This window comes from Bubalus kerabau, chromosome 2 (assembly GCF_029407905.1).
Source record: "Bubalus kerabau isolate K-KA32 ecotype Philippines breed swamp buffalo chromosome 2, PCC_UOA_SB_1v2, whole genome shotgun sequence".
In the NCBI taxonomy this organism is placed as follows: Eukaryota; Metazoa; Chordata; class Mammalia; order Artiodactyla; family Bovidae; genus Bubalus; species Bubalus kerabau.
Window position 1 is genome coordinate 153,686,046 of NC_073625.1, and position 19,431 is coordinate 153,705,476.

At 42.0% G+C, this 19,431-nt stretch overlaps 1 protein-coding gene across 1 annotated transcript in view; it reads left to right on the top strand.

Annotated features, from left to right (window-relative positions):
* Positions 1-17,888, top strand: part of LOC129644497 (uncharacterized) — a 43,399-nt gene extending 25,511 nt beyond the window's left edge. Inside the window, exons 7-18 of the mRNA XM_055570103.1 lie at positions 1,083-1,127; positions 2,127-2,174; positions 2,334-2,380; positions 2,477-2,526; positions 3,071-3,288; positions 3,402-3,652; positions 6,951-7,085; positions 9,842-9,980; positions 11,363-11,416; positions 11,744-11,824; positions 14,315-14,584; positions 16,397-17,888. Coding sequence (XP_055426078.1) covers positions 1,083-1,127; positions 2,127-2,174; positions 2,334-2,380; positions 2,477-2,526; positions 3,071-3,288; positions 3,402-3,652; positions 6,951-7,085; positions 9,842-9,980; positions 11,363-11,416; positions 11,744-11,824; positions 14,315-14,584; positions 16,397-16,416 — 1,358 coding nt within the window. The 3' untranslated portion in view covers positions 16,417-17,888. The remainder of the gene's footprint in view (positions 1-1,082; positions 1,128-2,126; positions 2,175-2,333; positions 2,381-2,476; positions 2,527-3,070; positions 3,289-3,401; positions 3,653-6,950; positions 7,086-9,841; positions 9,981-11,362; positions 11,417-11,743; positions 11,825-14,314; positions 14,585-16,396) is intronic.
* Positions 17,889-19,431: the final 1,543 nt, after the last annotated feature.

Below are 19,431 nucleotides of genomic sequence, written 5' to 3' on the forward strand. Positions count from 1 at the left end.
CATCCTCCCAAAGGTTGTTCAGATCTTTCAAATATAAAACCAAGTAGTCAACACATTAGGTCATCTCCCAAGTGAAGGGTTATTGTCTGCTTCAGAATTATTAATGTTTTTGAGTTTCACACATCACCATAGCAAAATAATAACACTCACTGACTGCTTGCTGAGTGCCAGGCGTAATCCCTACCTATAATTTAATTTTCTGTCTTTCTGGGGAGTGGTATTACGTTAACTCTCATTTAACAGATGAGGAAAGTAATAGACAAAGATTTCGTACGTAACTAAAGAGCCTAAACTCATGCAAGCAGTATCTGGTGTAGATAATAGGAAGATTCACCACTGTTCCCTTTCATAATGTATTTTTGTATTCTGCTATTCTAGTAATTCAGAAAATGAACACTTACCAGGCCCTGGGATTACAGTCCTTGTGAAACTTACATTCTAGTGGGGATAGAGACAGGAAGCAGAAACGCTGAGCTTATCATGTGCGAGGTGGTGAGCAGTGCCCTGATGAAAATGAAAGGGGGAAGAGATGTGTCAGGCAGGCCCTGCTTTGGGAGAGGGGTGGGACGTCATGAAAGCTTCTCTGATAAAGTGATATTTGAGCAGAGACGGCAGGGATGTGACTGGGTGAGCAGCGTGAATATTCAGCCTGGGAGACAGTGAGTGCAAAGGGCCTGAGGCAGGAGCATGCTTTGGTGTGGATAGTGGTTCAGAGTGACTGGAGGGCAGTAAATGCAGGGAGGCTGACCAGAGATGAGTGGTGGGGAGCCAATGGAAAGAGTCTACATGCTAAATCAGAGACTCTTAGAAGACAGTTCCAGCTTAAACATGCCTAAAATCAGACGTCAGTTCCTCTCTTACTGCTCAGCTGATCTCTAACTATACTAACCTGAAGGGCTGATGCCAGTCAGGCTCTGTCTTGGGGATAACAACTCCAGCTTAGTTCCCGACTTCTGACCACTCTGAGGGACACTTCACTGGGGCCTGCGGCTGTCCAGCTGAGACACTGGTCTAGCCTAGGAGTGACTGGTGAAGAGTTTGTCCATGACCACCTGTGCCCTGAGCTCTCTTTGTCTCCACAGATGGGGAACTAGGAGAGTCTTCCACCGAGGAAGCGTCTGCTCAGAGTAAGAGTGAGGCAGTGCCCTTGCCCTCTTATCTTCTCTAATGTATCCTGTTCACCCTGTGCCTGTGTGAGATGAGAAAGCTATTGTTTCAGTGTCAAAAGATCAGCTGAAGACTTAATGTGCCAAAGTAGGGTGCATGGAAACTTTCACATTCAAGCTTATTTTTCTGCTTTATACCAGGGGTCCCCAACCCCTGGGCCACTGTCTGGTACCATTAGGAGCCGGGCCCCACAGCAGGAGGTGAGCGGTGAGCTAGCGAGTGAAGCCTCATCTGTATTTACAGCCACTCCCCATTGCTTGCATTACTGCCTGAGTGCCACCTCCTGTCAGAGCAGCGGTGGGACAAGATTCTCATGGGAATACAGACCCTACTGTAAACTGCCCATGGAACTAGGTTGCCCACTCCTTGTGAGACTTTAATGCCTGATGATCCGATTCTGCTGTGTGATGTGTTGTATAAGTATTTCATTATATATCACAATGTCATAAAAATAGAAATGAAGTGCATGACCGCCCCCCGTCCTACCATCCCCCAGTCCATGGAAAAACTGTCTTCTGTGAAACCAGTCCCTCGTGCCAGAAAGTTTGGAAACTGCTGCCTTATACCTTATACAGCGAGACTCACAAACAGAAAGTGTCATGTATCACCGAATCCACTCAGAGATGTTTAATATACGTTTAAGGTTCCTGTTGGGCTTGCCCGGTGGCTTAAAGGTAAAGAGCCTGCCTGCAATGCAGGAGACACAGGTTCAATCCCTGGGTCGGGACAATCTTCTGGAGCAGAAAATGGCAACCCACTCCAGTATTCTTGCCTGGAGAATCCCATGGACAGCGAACCTGGCAGGCCTCAGTCTGTAGGGTCACAAAGAGTTGGACACGACTGAAGTGATTTAGCACAAAGTTCCTATGGGTTGTGAAGCTGGGTGTGGGGGGTGGGGGTTAACTGATTTACCCTGTGACTGACTTATGCCAATACATGTGTGACAATATCTTTTACAGTTGAAGAATGGGAGGATAAAGAATTGCCCACACAGCATTATAATTCAGGTATGAATTTACATTCTCCAAAATAGTCTCATTATTGCTGAGGGGGCCTATATCTTTGAATTTTGTGATATGGTCATATCATATATATTTGTCAAAAAAATTTTGTCTGAAAATGCCAGTCACATTCCTGTAAATAAAATTTTTTTCTCTATCATTTAGAATCTAATAAAATCCATTCTCACTGTGAACACTGTAATGCTGAAAATGTAAGTATGTTTTTAATTATAAAGGATCATTCTTTCATTTGCTTTATTTAAGAAAATGACATTTACGTATATGTTATATCTGTACTTTTTCTCTAGAAACACAATGAACTGGTGACCCCCAGGCTTCTTTCCCGAGGACAGTTTTTGTGAGTCATTGGGAATACAGGAGACATGATACCATTCGTAATTTATCTGTCTATGTAAAAATAACCCCAAGTTGGGGAAACACAAAACAGCATAACTTAACTTCGCACATTTTATGTACTTTCTTGGATTGTTTTCTTTATATATATATATATATAATTTTATTTATTTGTTTTGGCTGTGCTGAGTCTTTCTTGCTATGCGGGCTTTTCTCTAGTTGCGAGGAGTGGGGGCTACTTTCCTGTAGTACACGGAAAGTAAGCACACGGGCTTAATTGCTCCGAGGTAGGTGGGATCTTCCCGGATCAGAAATCAAACCTGTGTCTCCTGCATTGGCAGGAGAATTCTTTACAACTGAGCCACCAGGGAAAGCCTTAGATTGTTTCCTTTAATTGTGATGCTGCTTCAAAATGTTATGGAGTTCCCTCAGTGCTTTTGAGTGAAATTAAACAACAACAAAAAACTGAATTAAAAAAACTTTTTTTAAGAAATCCTCTCCTAAACAAACATCAGGACTTGACAGGTGTTCTTATCTGTCCAATGCAGGCTGAAGGTGGATGGAGAGGGAACTTACCAGTGCACGGAGACTGGTCTGATATTTGAGGTTAACAGGAAAGTTGATATCAAGTATTGCATCTTGTCCTGGAGCAAATATTCAGACCTCATTGTGAAGCCCTGGGCCGTCGGTGGACCCTTGTTTGACGTTAAATGTGACCCGCTCTGTCTGACCTCCATTCAGTTTCCACATTCCCTCTGCTTGGGTCGTGAGTATTTGTTTGCTAAAAGTTTAATTGGCGTGTGCATGTGTGGACGTGTGAGAGTATGTGTGTAACACATGCAATGCCCAGAACACTAATTCACCTTTATGTGTTGACAGACCGAGATGCCAACATGACATTCAAAGTCTTCCATGTTAAAAGTACTGGGCCCTCATTAGAATATACTGTGGACCATTCTGCAACCCATGTCAAATGGCGTGTGAGCTCTCTTTCTCCTGTGGGACCCGTTATTCAAAGCGAAGAGACGATATTCCATCACGGGGCGGTGATTCTGTATAAAGCCATTGACCATAACCCGTCCTTGTCTTTTCGAGTGTATGTAGCAACCAATAATGAATCCTTCATCAAGGTAAAGCCAATGAAAGTGAATACTAAATGTTGCATACTGTGTGTTCAGACTTTATACAAGGTCTGGGTGATGTCTGTTGATCTAAGATCCGGGTGTCTTTGTTGATTTAATTGTCTCCCTACGGTGGGTCTGATGTCATGCTCACTCACAGAAGTTATAAGATCAGTGCCAGGTCTTCAGAGCCATGGAGCATGAGTGTTTATACACCTGAACACCGTCGGGAGGAGAGCAGATAGGAAAATAGCTCTCTAGAGGTGGGTGTGGCACAATCCAGCAGGCCTGGCCTTGGAGACGGTTGCCTGGAGAACAGCCAAGGCCATCTGTTCTCTACAGCCTTGCTGCTGAACATGTGATTTGGGGACCAGGGAACCAGGAGCGGCTGGTTGCCATCAGCAAGGGTGCTGCTTAAAATGCCAAATCTCAGCACCGCCCCGACCTGCAGACTCAGAGCCTGCCCTGCTCAGTATTCCCAGGTGACTGGGACATTACAGTTGGCGAGGCACCTGCTCTGGATACACTGGGGGGCCGTTTCGGGTCTTTGGGTCAAATGCAGGGAGACTGGAGATTCCTCCTTGGCTTAAAGCTCTGCCAGTAAGACACACCTCATACCAGAGTAATTTTTTGGATAAAAGTTGACGTTTAGTTCATGGGTTCAACATTCTGGGTTTTGTAGCAGCAAATATTCATGAAGCACCCAATATGTTTAAGGTAGAATGACCTGAGGGGAAGGGTTTGGATATTTGTAATGGAACCCATTTGCCAGAATGCAGAATAAATCTATGTTGTTTAGCCCAGGTTCTGAACTATATCATTGAAAACAGAGGATTGAATCTCCTTTTATACCCTGACTCACTGTCAATACAGTTATAATGACTTAGAGGTGGGTGGAGCACTGACAAAAGAGAAAGCGGTGACTCAAAATTATCCTTTCAGATTCAAAATCAGGGTTTGACAGATGTGAAAAAAAAATAAGCATTCAGTTCAGTTCAGTCGCTCAGTTGTGTCTATCTCTGCAACCCCATGTACCGCAGCATGCCAGGCCTCCCTATCCATCACCAACTGCCAGAGTTTACCCAAACCTGTGTCCATTGAGTCGGTGATGCCATCCAACCATCTCATCCTCTGTCGTCCCCTTCTCCTCCTGCCCGCAATCTTTCCCAGCATCAGGGTCTTTTCAGATGAGTCAGCTCTTCACATCAGATGGCCAAAGTATTGGAGTTTCAGCTTCAACATCATTCTAAAGAACACCCAGGACTGATCTCCTTCAGAATGGACTGGTTGGATCTCCTTGCAGTCCAAGGGACTCTCAAGAGTCTTCTCCAACACCACAGTTCAAAAGCATCAATTCTTCGGTGCTCAGCCTTCTTTATAGTCCAGCTCTCACACCCATACATGACTACTGGAAAAACCATAGCCTCGACTAGATGGACCTTTGTTGACAGAGTAATGTCTCTGCTTTTGAATGTGCTATCTAAGTTGGTCCTAAGTTTCCTTCCAAGGAAGCGTCTTTTAATTTCATGGCTGCAGTCACCATCTGCAGTGATTTTGGAGCCCAGAAAAATAAAATCAGCCACTGTTTCCACTGTTTCCCCATCTGTTTGCCATGAAGTGATGCCATGATCTTCGTTTTCTGAATGTTGAGCTTTAAGCCAACTTTTTCACTCTCCTCTTTCACTTTCATCAAGAGGCTCTTTAGTTCTTCTTCACTTTCTGCCATAAGGGTGGTGTCGTCTGCATATCTGAGGTTATTGATATTTCTCCCGGCAATCTTGATTCCAGCTTGTGCTTCCTCCAACCCAGCATTTCTCATGATGTACTCTGCATATAAGTTAAATAAGCAGGGTGACAATATACAGCCTTGACATACTCCTTTTCCTATTTGGAACCAGTCTGTTCCATGTCCAGTTCTAACTGTTGCTTCCTGACCTGCATACAGGTTTCCCAAGAGACAGGTCAGGTGGTCTGGTATTCCCATCTCCTTCAGAATTTTCCACAGTATATTGTGATCCACACAGCTATTGTAAAGTATACTACTTTGTGAATTATAATTTGAGTTACAGAATTTATATCAAGCTACCCACTCCCAGTGGTTTTAGGTTGTAGTATTTGCATGCTTTAAAAATGTTATATGGATTATAACTAGCAATATGTATTAAAGTGTAAAAACTTTAGGTAATAGATTTTTTTGTTTCCTCCTAAGAAAGTAAAATATGCTTCCTGTAATCTCACTAAAGATAATACTTTCGTTGGGAAAGTAGCCTTCAAAGTGGTATAAAAATAACTGCACCTAAAGTATAATTCTTGGAGGAGGAAATGGCAACCCACTCCAATATTCTTGCTTAGAAAATCCCATGGACAGAGGAGCCTGGTGGACTATAGCCCATGGGGTCACAAAGAGTTGGATATGACTGAGCGACTGAACACACATACATATAAAGTAGAATTAGTATAGATTTGGAAAAAGCACTATTATTTAATGAACGTTATATTTTAAAAGTAAATTCAGTTAACTGAAAGAGCATTATCCAGACTTCCTGGGAAGCTGGGGTCAGGAGCTGATTACATCAGCAGATGTGGAGAAGGCTGCCATCAGGACAATGGAGAGCGTGGCATGGGGAAGGCAGGATATCCTTCCTGGCTGGTGTTTTATTTTTATGCCTTCTCCAGCTGATTTTTTTTTTCCTGTGTAGGAAAAGATTTCCTTGAACTCTGTTTCAAGAAACCTAAATTTCATATTTAGCCATACAGCTACTTTACCAAGGGAGCTTGGGCCAGAGATTACATTCACCTCTTGGGGGGCATTGGAACAATACATGTAAAATCGGGGTCCCCTCTAGGGCCATGTCAGAAAGAGAGTTAATGACAGCAAGGATGGGGACATATCAAGTGTGGGGCAGAGACAAACTTTGAGTCAGCTGGAACCACTTCTAGTAAAAGAGGTGCTCTCTGTTCACGTGATGGGCATGGAATTAGTGCCCATGTGGGATGCAAGTGCTCATGTTATGTTCTCAGACCCTTCAGAAGCAAATTGGTGGTGCCACACAGGGTGTAAGTGACTTCTGTCTGTAGTGCTTTTGTGGGAAGGAGTTGGGCTATGTGACAGATGCGTAGAACAAAGGTGCCTCAACTTCTGGGCCTTTTTCCCCTCGTGATCACTGTGGGGCATCCTCCCTGGCCGTCATGTCTGTAGGAGGACGTGAAAATAATACAGCTGGCACACGCACTGCTCGGTTCTTGACTTCGACTCTCATAATTGTTGGTGATGGATTTCAAAACCCAGACCTATTTCCACCTTTAGGATATTTCCAAGTCTGTAAAGCACTCCTCTAAGAAATTCATGAAAATCGACAAGCCTCCGGTTTGCCAGAAGTTGCTGCAGAATGGGAAGAAGTACCGGCTGATCAGTGAGCCAGAAGCTGAGATCACCCCAGAGGTAGACACTGTAAAAAATCAACTTGGTGTAGCAGTGTGGGGAGCGTGTAGATTTCTTAGATACAGCATTTTGAAGATATTTAAAAATAAATGCATTTTGTTCTCCTTTTTTATTTCCCAGTGTCTAAGAAAGCAGTTGTTTTGTTAAACTTGCAGTTTATTCCAAAGATGCTGTTGGATTTCAGGGTTCATCTGCAGTCATCAAAAAAATAGACTCTTCATTTCTCTTTCCCTTTGAAAAGGTTTTCAGTTTTCTTGCATTTTAAATTAAGTTATTAAAATAATTTTAGCTTCAAAGGAATACAAAACTTAAGTTTAAGTCATGCAAAGCATTAAAGGTTAATGGAAAAGAGTTGCTAACAAAGGATATTGGGCTTTTCCCACTGGAAGGCGTTTGAAAAGTAGTTATGGGAATAAATTGTTAGATTTGAAGCATTCACTGTACACACCACGACACTTGCAAGTGATTTTGGCTTGTTGGAAATGACTTAGTTATTTTTAAAGTTTATTTTCATTATGTGCCCTGGGTGTATGCCATAGCTTATCTAGTCTGGACATCTGCATGGAAATTCCTTTTGTCTACCTCCTTTGTCTGTTTTACAGTTTATGAAAAGTTGAAAACATGTTTTGATTCCATTAAATTAAAAGTGGGAGGCAAGAGAGCTAATGGCAGTGGTCCATATTGCATTGTTTTATCATATTGGTATTATCAGGGCCTTGTGCCCTGTAGAAGCAGTCAGGTTCATCAGGACAGTCTTCCTTCCTTTTCAGTTTCAAAGCATCTCTGCACATGCTTTGAACCATTTGAGCCATACAGTAACACGGCTGAGGAAACCAGTGTGCAAAGCAGGCGGGCGCTCTGCCCAGCCACACATGTGAGCAGAGCTCGCCTACGGCCCCAACTGCCTTGGCTCCTGAAGCTACCATCTCCCCACTGGGATCTGAAAGGTTGATTTTCGTCCCTTCCACACCAATCAGGCCCCAGCAGGTGGCACATCAAGAGACTCATGAGACTCAAACTGCAGCCTTGTCTGGGCAGTGGGACTAAATGAGAAGGGTGTGCTTTTGAGTGTGAATTTCCCTGGGGAGCTTAAAAAAAAAATTCGGTGGCCTGGGTCCCACCTCCAGAGATGCTGACTTAATTGGTCTGGGAATGGCCCAGGCATTGGACTTGTTAAAGCTCCCATGGTGACTATAATGTGCTGCCAAGGTTAAGAACCACTAGGAGAGGGAAGAATACATATTGAATGGGTGGCTGTTCCCAGAAAGAGACCGAGGGGATCCCAGGAGTTGTTTCTTACAAAAGATGTTAATAGCTAGAGGGCTTTAAACAGTCTGCATTCTAGTGCGTGCTTAGTTACATAGTTAGTGCGTAGACTGTCACTAACTGTGGGCTCCCTCTTAACCAAATTTCTGGCCTATAAAATGGGGATAATCTCCCAAGATTGCTGTAAGGATCATATAAAGTAATGGTTTGGGGCAGTCCTGAGAGAGTTGTAAAACTCCGTGTGAATATAAGGTGCTCTTATTAGTTTTATACCATTAATGATTTGCTTAACTGACATCAGATGTGCCTATTACCAGCCAGCCTGATAAGAGCTAAGAATTAAAAAATAAGTAAGGCACAGTCTTTTCCCTCAAAGATGCCAGTGTAGTGCGGGAAATGCTCCCTTCATGTAGAGAAATAATGTTACTATAACGTGGTGTTCCTTTAGAGACGAGTACCAAGTGCAGGGGGTTTCCAGGAAGGCTTTCTCGTGGGTGATGTTGGCTCTGGGTTTGAAGGGTGAGGGATTCCCTGGGAGAGACGAGCTTTCCCAGGCTGTCCTGGGAGAGGTGGCCCCAGGTGCCTAAGGAGGGCACGGGACCATGCAGCTGGGCTGAGCTCCAGGAGAGTTGTGGGGAAATGAACCTGGAGGGATTTAGGAGAGTGGGATTAGGGGAGCCGCTGTCTCCTTTGTAGACCTTGGTGACTGACCCTTGGAAGGTTAGGAGGATAATGCTAGTGACTTGGAACAGAAAGGAAGAGGAACAGATTAAGAGCATTAGTTTGTGATGGTGACCGCCAGGGCAGTTCACTGATGTTTTTTAAAGATGTATTTCTTTCTAGCCAGTCTGGAGAGAAGCAGAGGCAGGGAAACCAGGAGACAGTCTGAATAGTGGTTAAGAGCTCAGACTTTGGAGTCACAGGCGTGGATTCCAATTCCAGTTTCACCACTTAGATGTGGACTTGGGCAAATTCGTTCACTTCTCTGGGATCCTTTATGCATAAAATAGTGATAAAAGGATTTGTTGGGGGAAGGTGGTGTTCAATGAGGGAATGTGGACACAACACTGCACGTAGTTCTGTAAATGTGAAATCAGTTGGACAGATCAGAGAATGATCTAAGAGAAAGGTGCTGAGGAGCTTAAAGCACCTGGGAGAGGGTGGCTGATGGTTGAGCACAGGTTCCATTTGGGGAACATGAAATGTTGGAAGTCAGGAAAGGGCCAAAAAGTTACACTTTGAAAAACAAGGGCCATGGGACTAGAAGCTTCAGTGAGGTGGAAAACAGTTCTGATTAAGAGTAAGAAGGGGATGAAAGCGGGAGAGTGAGAGGAGGTGTGGTTAAGGAGTGGATTTACAAGGTCAGAATTTCAGCAGGTGTCCAGTGAAGCACTAACCCTTCTCATTGCCTTTATTCCTTATCTGACGTTTTATGTTGTTAATTAATGCAACTTGTAAATTTAAGAAAACCACTTTTTTTTTTTTTAAAGGAAATTGAATTTGTGGATGGTTCACTTTTAAAATTGAAAAGTTATATTGAAGTGTATCTGGAGCAACCAGTGGAGTTTAAATTACTCTTAGTTGAAATGGATTCTGAGGAAATTGTATGGAAAGCAAAACTGAGAGAGTGTGAGTATCTTGTATCTTGAATTAAAACTCTGTTTGGCAGGTGGGGGGTTGGGGAGGGTTGGGGGGAGTGGCTCGGGTGGAAAGCAAATAGAGTACTCGTCTGTCCCATCACGATAACATCAAAAAATTCGATTAAGAGAAGCAGAGGCCCCAGTTCTTGGGACAGACGTGCCGGCTCTGGTTCTCAGGCCCCCACCGTCAAATCCCCGCACTCAGCAGGTGCACAGAGCCCATATTTGCTGTTGAGGCTTTCTATTCCAGAAACAAAACCCAATCTGATCCATTTGGGATTCTGTCCTAGTTTAAGCCGGAAGCTTCTGTATAGGTGTGATTCCTGTTCTTAATATTATACCCTTAAATTAGCCAGTTTGAAACAGGCCCTTTTATCCAAACTACAGTTACTTACCCCAGAGGAGTCCTAGTTTTGGGATTCTGTATTGGGGATTATATTATTTAATTTGCTCAAATAAGTGGATCTGAAAGATGTTACTTTTTAATCATAGCAAATGCCTCAGTAATAAAGATATTTAATATGTAGCAACCTGAATAACAGATGTTCTTCCAGACTAAGTCTCTTTTCAGTTTTAAAGACCACCTTTAAAACTTACTTAATAATATTCTGCCTCATAAGATGGTTCTGGTTTCTATTATTTTGGGAAGGCCTATCCTAACGATGAACAGAAATTGCCCATCACTCATAAGATGTCTTCACTCAAGCGACCTGTGGAAGGCCTGCCCAACATGTAGGCATCTGTTAGAGCAGGGCTGAACTCATGGGGCAGGTGGTGTCAAATCATAATGAAGTTTCTGCAAAGAACCCACCAAGTATATATAATGATAATACATATATGAGATTCTTTTACGTGTGTGTATTAGTGTGTGTGTGTGTTAGTCACTTAGCCGTGTCTGACTTTTTGCGACCCCATGGACTGTAGACCACCAGACTCCTCTGTCCATGGAATTCTCCAGTCAAGAATACTGGAGAGGGATACATATAAATACACTTAAAATTTAAAGATGTTATTTATTTTTTAAAAATGTTTAAGGCTTCCTTCTCCATATGGCACATGATGTCAATGTTCTGTTTATAGTAGTTTTAGATTTAGAGAAATACGGAAGGAATGACATTTCACCTGACCTCTGGGTGTGGCAGATACCATGCCAGCAGTGTGCAGATGACTGAAATATGGGAGACACTGGTCTCACCAGACATGCTGGAAGGAGTTCAAGCTCAGGGTATTTGCATACATACCAAGTTAAAACCCGCATTTGAATTTGAGAGAGATTACCAGAACCCTAGAGCTTCACGTGCTTTCACACATCGATGCTTTAATTCCAATTTCATACCACTTTTCTAACTGCTGCTTATTGTACCTTAACAGGTGACTGGGTTCAGCATCATCAGAACCAGAATGTTTCAAAAAGCAGCACAAGTGGTAAGTGCTTGTAAGTGGACATTAAACTCGTCTCTTCCTTCCATCCACTAGAATTTTAATTCTGCTTTGCAAATTCAGTAATGTTCAGGATCTGTTAAGTGTTCCATAACTCTTAATTATCTGAATGAGCTTTGAACCTTTTTTAATTTGTTCTGTCAGAATGATGATTTTAAAATGATTTTTTAAAAGTTCAGCTTAAAGATGGGTGGATAATAAAACCATAAGGGAAAGCCAATTTGTTTTTATTTTTTTTTTTAATTTTATTTTGTTTTTAAACTTTACATAATTGTATTAGTTTGGCCAAATGTTGTTTTTTTTTTTTTAAAGGTAACAGGCGACGAAAAATGAGTAGCAGCTTACCTGATGAGATGGTCTATGATAAAAGAATGAAGCAGATTGACAGTTCAGGTTTGTAAACATGTCCTCTGTGGCTATCAGTCACTTCCTCTGGTCTCCCCCAGGACGTTCATCTGACACATGTTCTTCTTGGGTCAGTCTTCCTGGAGCCATATCCCAGGTGTGCCTGCTCTCCCAGCTACCTGCCCCCTGGGTCCAAGCTTCTCGGGCCTGGATAAAGGTCCTAGGTGGTCTGCCCCAGCCTACTTTTCCACCTTGACTGCCCCCTCCTCCCCTGCACTTGGTGAAAGTAGAATTGGGGGTCAAGGGAAGGTCTTGCAGCCTGTAGGGTCAGTGGCCATGGCTTGTCCATCTGTGCACTTCCTATAGCACTGAGCCTGCAGCCTCTAATGTAGAAGATAATGAAAGAAGTGAATAGTGAATGCCCATGTGTGCATTCACTGGCTTCACAGTTATTCACTATATTTGCGGGGAGGGAGCCAGCAGTCAGGTTAATTTCTTCCATTTAAATGGCAGAGACCAAGGCTTGGTAGCTGTGAAAATACAGTAGAGATTTAAGCACTTAACAACAGTACTCCAAGGAGCCAGAAGATGGAGTATGTACCTCAAAATTCAAGTCCAACCTGAATTCACAAATTGAAGTTAAAAAACCCAGACTCAAATTACACAAGACAAGATCTTCAGGCTTTGGGGGCCTCATGTAGATGAACCCTTTCATCAAAATACCTTTTATTATTGTAAGAAGGTGTGACTCTAAAAGCAGATAAACCCTATAGACTAAAATAAGATGTTACCCGCTTGGCATTGAAGAGGATGGTGTATGTCTGATTTTACTGTTTGTCACTAGAGAATTGTTTATTATTTCTATTAAATGAACATCAAAATAAATGAGGCTCTGGAATTATTTTTAAAACCTAACCAAATTGGGATACATATTTCTTTCAGTTTTATTGAGATATAGTTGACAAATAAAAATTGTATATAAGTACACAATGGGATGCTTTGATGTATGCATACATTGTGAAATATTTACCAATCAAATTAATTAGCATATCTATCACCTCACACAGCCACCTTTTTTTTTTTTTTTTTTTTTGGTGGTAGAACTCATAAGGCCTTCTCTTAGCAAATCTCAAGAGTACAGCATAGTATTTATTATTAACTGTAGTCATCATGTTGTATATTAGATCCTCAAAAATTATTCACTTATAACGGAATGGGACACATAGGAAAATTTTTTTCCTTTTTTGCAGTTATTTGGCTATTTAAAATTAGCTCCAAGAACAAGTAGCTAGACATAGAATAAAATGATCAAATACTACCTAGAAAATTAAGGATTTCCAGCCTTTTTAGAGTTGACAATGTGGTAGCAAATAAATTAATAATGATTTACTTTTGTTTAGGTATTTTCACAACATTTTAAAAGATACTGAGTCACTATCCTGATAGTTTGAGGCTCAGCATATCACCATATTGCTTTTTAAAATATAGTCATCTCTTAACTCTGAGTCACTTTGAGATCTTGTTAAAATTTAGATACAGAATCTGACACAGTAGGTTTGGGGATGATCCTGAGAACTTGCATCTTTGATGGATGGATTCCCTGTGTTGTTTCTCTTGTAGCAGTTTGAGAGAGGAACACAAGCCACATGCGTTAGAAGACCACTAGAGGGCAGTGGCCATCCTTTAGAAACCATTCTTGAGTTAAGGGGGTTAGGGTTCAATAGAAATGTTAGGTTCCCTTCATTAGACTATTGGCTGTAGATGAGCAAAGTGTTATGGTTCTGGAGGAGGGGCAGGAAGGATTCTTCCTCACCCTCTTCTCATGGTACCTCCAGGGTTTGTAAGGCCTGGAGGATCCCTAACGAGACTCTACACCTGGTGAGCTTTGTTGTATCATAGCACAACCATCTGAAAAGTGTGAGCATAGAAAACCCAGCTGGGGCTGGTATTTTGTATTGGGGCACTGGCTTGTGTTGGTAAACATAATCCCTTCCAGAATGATGACATGGTTTCTTAGTGAACAACAGATACTGATATTACAGACACTGTGCCCCTGACTTTTCTGTGGACTATGCTCTTCCCCCTAATGCCAGGAGATGGCAGAATGGAGACTGCAGTTCATATCTCTTGCTGCCCTCTTTAGACTACTAAAGATAGCACTTTGTATGTGAAGATGCAGAGATGGGCAAGGGGAAATGTATATTTTTCTTTTTGAGCCACGTAAATTATTTTTGATGCCTGATTTTTTTTTTCCCCTCCAGCCTAATTTGTGCAGCTTTGTAAAACAATTTCATTCCCTGAATCACTGAATTATCCTTGTGAGCATTATATCCCAGTTCAACCTTATGTGTAATCATTCCCTTCGGTTCTTCTAATAGTTTGGAAAGTCGGGACTTTTTTGGCACTTAAATTTATTTTAAAAGCAGTTAAATTTTCAAATCTTGGTATCCTTTTTTATATAAAGAGAATACATTTTCATTGTCAATGACTATAAATGAAGTGTTGAGAGGAACTGCTGAATTCTTCATGTGCTTTTAGATGGGGTGAAGACTAAAACCCTAACAGACACGCAGTTGTTTAACCTTGCTGAGAAGCTGGGGAAGGAGTGGTTAAAGATTGCTATTGCCAACCTGAAGCTGAATATTAGCGAAATCGATGCTATCCGGGAGAAGGAAGACAATGTTACGATCAGTAAGTTTAAGATGCTGAAGAAGTGGCAAGAAAAGGAGCAGAATAATGCCACAGCTCAGAATTTATGTAACTGCTTAAAAAATGTTGATTCAGTTGAAGTCCAAGATGTGCTGAGAGGTAAGCAGAAAATTATCTTAGTCATTTACTGGGGGTCAAGCTGTATCTTTGCAAATAGCAAATTTATACTCTAGAAGGTGTTAGTCATGTCTAAGCTCAGGTTCAGAAGATTGTGCAAATGCTCTGCAGTAAGCACGTGGGTCATAATCTAAGTAAAGGTGATCCACGTGTGGCATCAGAGGAAGCATTTGAATACCATCTCAAGTGCTGACTAGGTTTGTGACCAAGCAGATTTGTTTTTTTTTTTTTTAATTGAAGTATACTTGATATATACAGTAAGGTACAGGTGTACAATGTAGTGTTTCACAATTTTTACAGGTTATATTCTATTTACAGTTATAAAATATTGGCTATATTCCCTGTGTTGTGTAATATATCTATGACTAAGCAAATTCCTTACCTTGCATAAAGCCTCTATATTCTCATCTGTCAAATGGATGTGAAACTCCCAATGTCCTAGGTCTCTTGTGAGAATGAAAAGAGATAATGCATATAAAACTCTAGGTTCAGGCAGTGAGACTCCGGCAGGAGTAGATAATGTCCTTTGTTGTCGTTCAGTTGCTCAGTCATGTCCGACTCTTGCAGACCCCATGAGCAGCTGCATGCCAGGCTTCCCTGTCTTTCACTGTCTCCTGGAGTCTGCTCAAACTCATGTCCGTTGATAATGTCCTTAACTGGAGACCTAACTGGAAGCCTTGAGCCTTCTAGACTTCCTGTGGTGTTGACGCAGTGCTCCACTTGGTGGCACTAGTGAGCCTCCAGCAGCAAAGATGGGAACAGAGAGCTAAAGGGAGTTGTTTCTGGTCTCAGTCCAGAAAACCACAGGGTTCCTTCCTTTGTTTTGAAGCACTTCTTTTTTTTGTGGCTTGACTTAGCATATTGTTAGACCCGAGGTCAAACCAATTCACAACTTGGATTTTTATTAATATGTATTGTTATCATGATTAACAAATCCTGTGTTACTTCTCAGAAGCAAGTCAGAGAGAGGTTTTTATTTGGAATTCTATTCGGACTTTTTGTTCCTTAAAGAATGTAAAAGTGTGTCAGCCACCCCAAAAGCTTATATGAAAAGTTAAAGTCTGGGGTAACCGCCCAGGATGATGTCAGGTGTGGAGGGCGAACTTTCTGAACGCCCCCACCAATTTGGATGCAAGAGCTGCAAGGCAATAGAATAGCCAGTTTCAATATCAAATTTCTTTTTCTTGAATATGTTGAAATTATGTAAATCACTGAGGCCCACATGTGGAAATCTCCCTATTTGCATATAGGCACTTCTGCCTATCGACAGTACTGGCCTCTGCTGTGATAAGGAAACAATCATAGCCTCTTCCATCAAAGGAAGGCTTGGAAATCTGACCATCTCACAGATCCTGTAGAATGGGTGGTTGTTTTGTTTTTATCTGCTCTTGACTTCGCTAGACGCCTAACTTGGCGCCACATAAAGCTGAATAAGGATTTGTGACATTTTTTGGCAGTGAAATGGATCATAAAAGCTTACTAGTTCAATTTGTCATTGAATAGGAGAAAAATCTTCAGTAAGTTACAAACGAACAAAAAGCCAGAAATTTTCCAGTGTTTTCTGCCCTCCTGTAGTCAAAATATCTGGGTGATTGGCTGAATTTTGTGTCTTTATCAGGGCATTTTAGTGTCTTAAAACTGCAGCCTTAAAAAATTGCACTGGTCTATCTTCATCTCAGGAAAACCCAGCCACTCTAGCAGTTCCTTTTTGAAACGGACAAGTGACTTTCTTTAAACGCATGTGCTCTTTCCCCACAACAATGAATCCCTGAATTCGTTTCTCTCCCTTGTTAGGCTTCTTACAGGAAACGTGAGGTTTGAAAGATGAGCTGGAAGAGGAAGCCTCAGGAACTCTGCCTTCAAAGACTGTCTCCGTGGTAATAAGGCACAGACTTCGGGACCTAGAGCTACACAGCCTGTGGAAGCAGCTCCTTTCATAGACCACTTGCAGCTCACATTATTCAGGGGCAAAGGGAATGTGAAATATTTGGAAACCTTGAGGAAGGAAAAAAAAACCTCTATAATATCAAGAATTTTTTTTTTTTGTATCTTCCACTCTCACCATCCCACCCGGCTTCCCCACCCAAACACATACATTTATAAAGGTTGCCTAAAATGACTCAACAGCAGTCAGGCGAGAAATGTGGTAATTTTCCTACTGGAGTCTGTGAACTATGAAATTCATATCAAGCGTTTGGAACATTTTTTTTAGCAATTAAGTGGTGGAGGACTTAAATTGCACCAATTTCACTTAGCTTTTTTTCCTCGTGTCATTAATGATGAAGAGAGGTTCCTGTTCTGTTAGCTCCCACACAGATACCCATGTGCTGCCGGGTCCAATATGTCTTTTTATGTGAGGTGTGATTTCCGTGTCTTATTACTAACCAGTCTGGCTGGTGGGCTGTTAAACCATTAAATCAATCATGTTACCTGGCCCAAGGGTCATTAGAAAGGATTATAATCCTCTCCCCATCTGTGTTGGTGCAAACACTCGCAGGTGGTGGCCTCATCTCGCTGGGGAAATTCACCTGGGTCCATTGTCAGAGTCCCTGCAGATTTCATCAACCTTCTGAAATCACCAAACACTGCATTTCTTGACCTTGACCCTGGATTGTTTACTTCTGGGAGGGTTGTGGGGGGCGGGCAGTGCGGGAATGCCACTTAGAAATAGCCTTAGTCAGGACCAAGGAACATTGTCATCTCTTCTCGAAGAGGACTTGCCCCAGGGAATCATGGGCCATATTGGCTCTTGTTAATGGGTAAATCTTTGTTTTTTTAATATGTATAGATATTGTCGCTCTCCCAGAATCATGCGTGTGGTGATTAACATTTTGGATATGTTTTGTTAACTTATTTGAAGAAACTATAAATTACCATTAGTCTCCTGTTGACAGTAGCTGGAGAGTAAATTCAATCTTAATGAATTAATCAGAGAAACATACTTTATAGCTTTGCCTGTGAAGAACAAATTCATTTTATAGGGAAGAACGTATTGATATTATTAATGATCAGGGATCCAGTGGAATTCAAATCAGTGTCACTTTATGAGTTTTTTTTTTTAATTGCTCTATATTTCAGGAAACACATGGAGTTTTAACATTCAGAAATGTAAAATACTTAAAGGTCTTGAATTTTTTAACTGTTTATTATTTTTTTAAGTTGTTTTCCAAAGAAAATCATAATTTCAGAGGTGCTTTGTATGTAAGCTGGTTTCCTAACACTTTCCAGCCTTTTTCTTACTGTGGATAAAGGGAAGAACAATAAATCTGCATTTGTACAGTGCAAATGTGTCTTCTATGTGTTATTATTTACTTACAGATTACTTTTTAAAGCATCATCTTCCTTGATTGTTATTATCTTGGCTGTTTGGGCATTAGTTGGTTTTACTCCCAGACCCACTTCTTGGAGTAAAGTTGAGTGAGGGTAAAGCAGGGGCAACTAACCCAGGAGTTTTCACAGATTCAGGAGCACCCCCACATCCCCTAACCCTTTTCCCTCCAGGAATGACTCCAGGAATGAGTGTTCTCCCACCTGTGCATGGGAAGGTGTGTTTTTATTTAAAACCAGGTGTATTCATAATGAGCTCCCAAAAAAAAAAAAATATATATAAAAACATAATGAGCTCCTTACCTGTGTGTCTCTGTAACAGGATTTTCCTGCACATTTGGGACATGTTTTGTTATTTTGGGGGGTGGCTTTAGGGGACAGGCTTTCTCCCCTGCTTTGTCAAGTGGAAGTGTTTTCACTCCATTTTCTAAAGAGGACACCGTCTTTGCTGAATTGAAGTGTGTTCTCATGAGGATGGTTGTTTTCAGCAGTTGGTCCAGCCTGTTGCCATTGCTGGAAGTCCTCAGGGTGAAGCAGCCTGCTGCTTGCTGAAGGCGGAGATCCCGACTGCTGGGAGTGTATCTCTTCCAGCCGACACACCGGGGTTTGAGCATTTCTGATAATGGTTCTGTGGCTGCAGCTACTTAACAGAGGCCCTGGGGTAGAATTCTGAGTGCAGAGTTCTGAAGTTCTTCTGCTTTTTTTAACTGAGACCTCCAGCCTGGAGCCTCCAGAGGACTCAGATGCAATTTACTCCAATCATGTTGTAAATTCCTAGTTAAGCAGCCTGGAGTTAGGCTGCCATCTTTATTCTGCAGAAGTCCATTTTTGCTGTGTGCTTTAACCTTTGGCATGAGTTTCATTTTTAGAAGGGGGTCTTGTCTGTGCATTTATAGCAGTGTTTTGTTTTCAAGCAAGTTGGGAAATCTAAAAGATGGTTTTGTGACATAAAAACTGCAGGGAGGGGCTTGGATGAGTTCCATGTTTTCTTTAGCTGGAGGAGCCTTTTGTGAAAGGAAGTCCACCTGGAAGCTGCATTGGTGAAACATTCGGAAGTGGCGCTGCTCTGTTTCAGGGGGTTACTGAGGGCTGATGCGGGGTTGTTGAGGTGCTCTGCTGGACCCCTGACTGGCTCCTGTTGAGCAGTGTGTGAACCAACCATTGAGATGACTGCCATTGAGATGACTGGGTCTCTCATAGCTTGTATCTATGACATCTGCAGTGGGAAATAACCCCATTTCCAGTTCACTGGTACTACTTCTGTGGCACATTGCTCCTGATGGACCACAGAATCCCAGACCATAGATATGTCAATTACTTAAATCATCCACCCAGAGCATGTGACAGCTGATGCTCCATCAGCCTGGGTTCCGGAAGAGAACAGCAGAGCAGAGCCCCCAGCCTATCCACAGTGAGCCTGTTCCTCAAGCAAGAAATAGACCTTTGTTTTAAGCCAGGAAACCAAAACTAGGAAGAGCCTTGGTGACTTTTACGGATGTTCT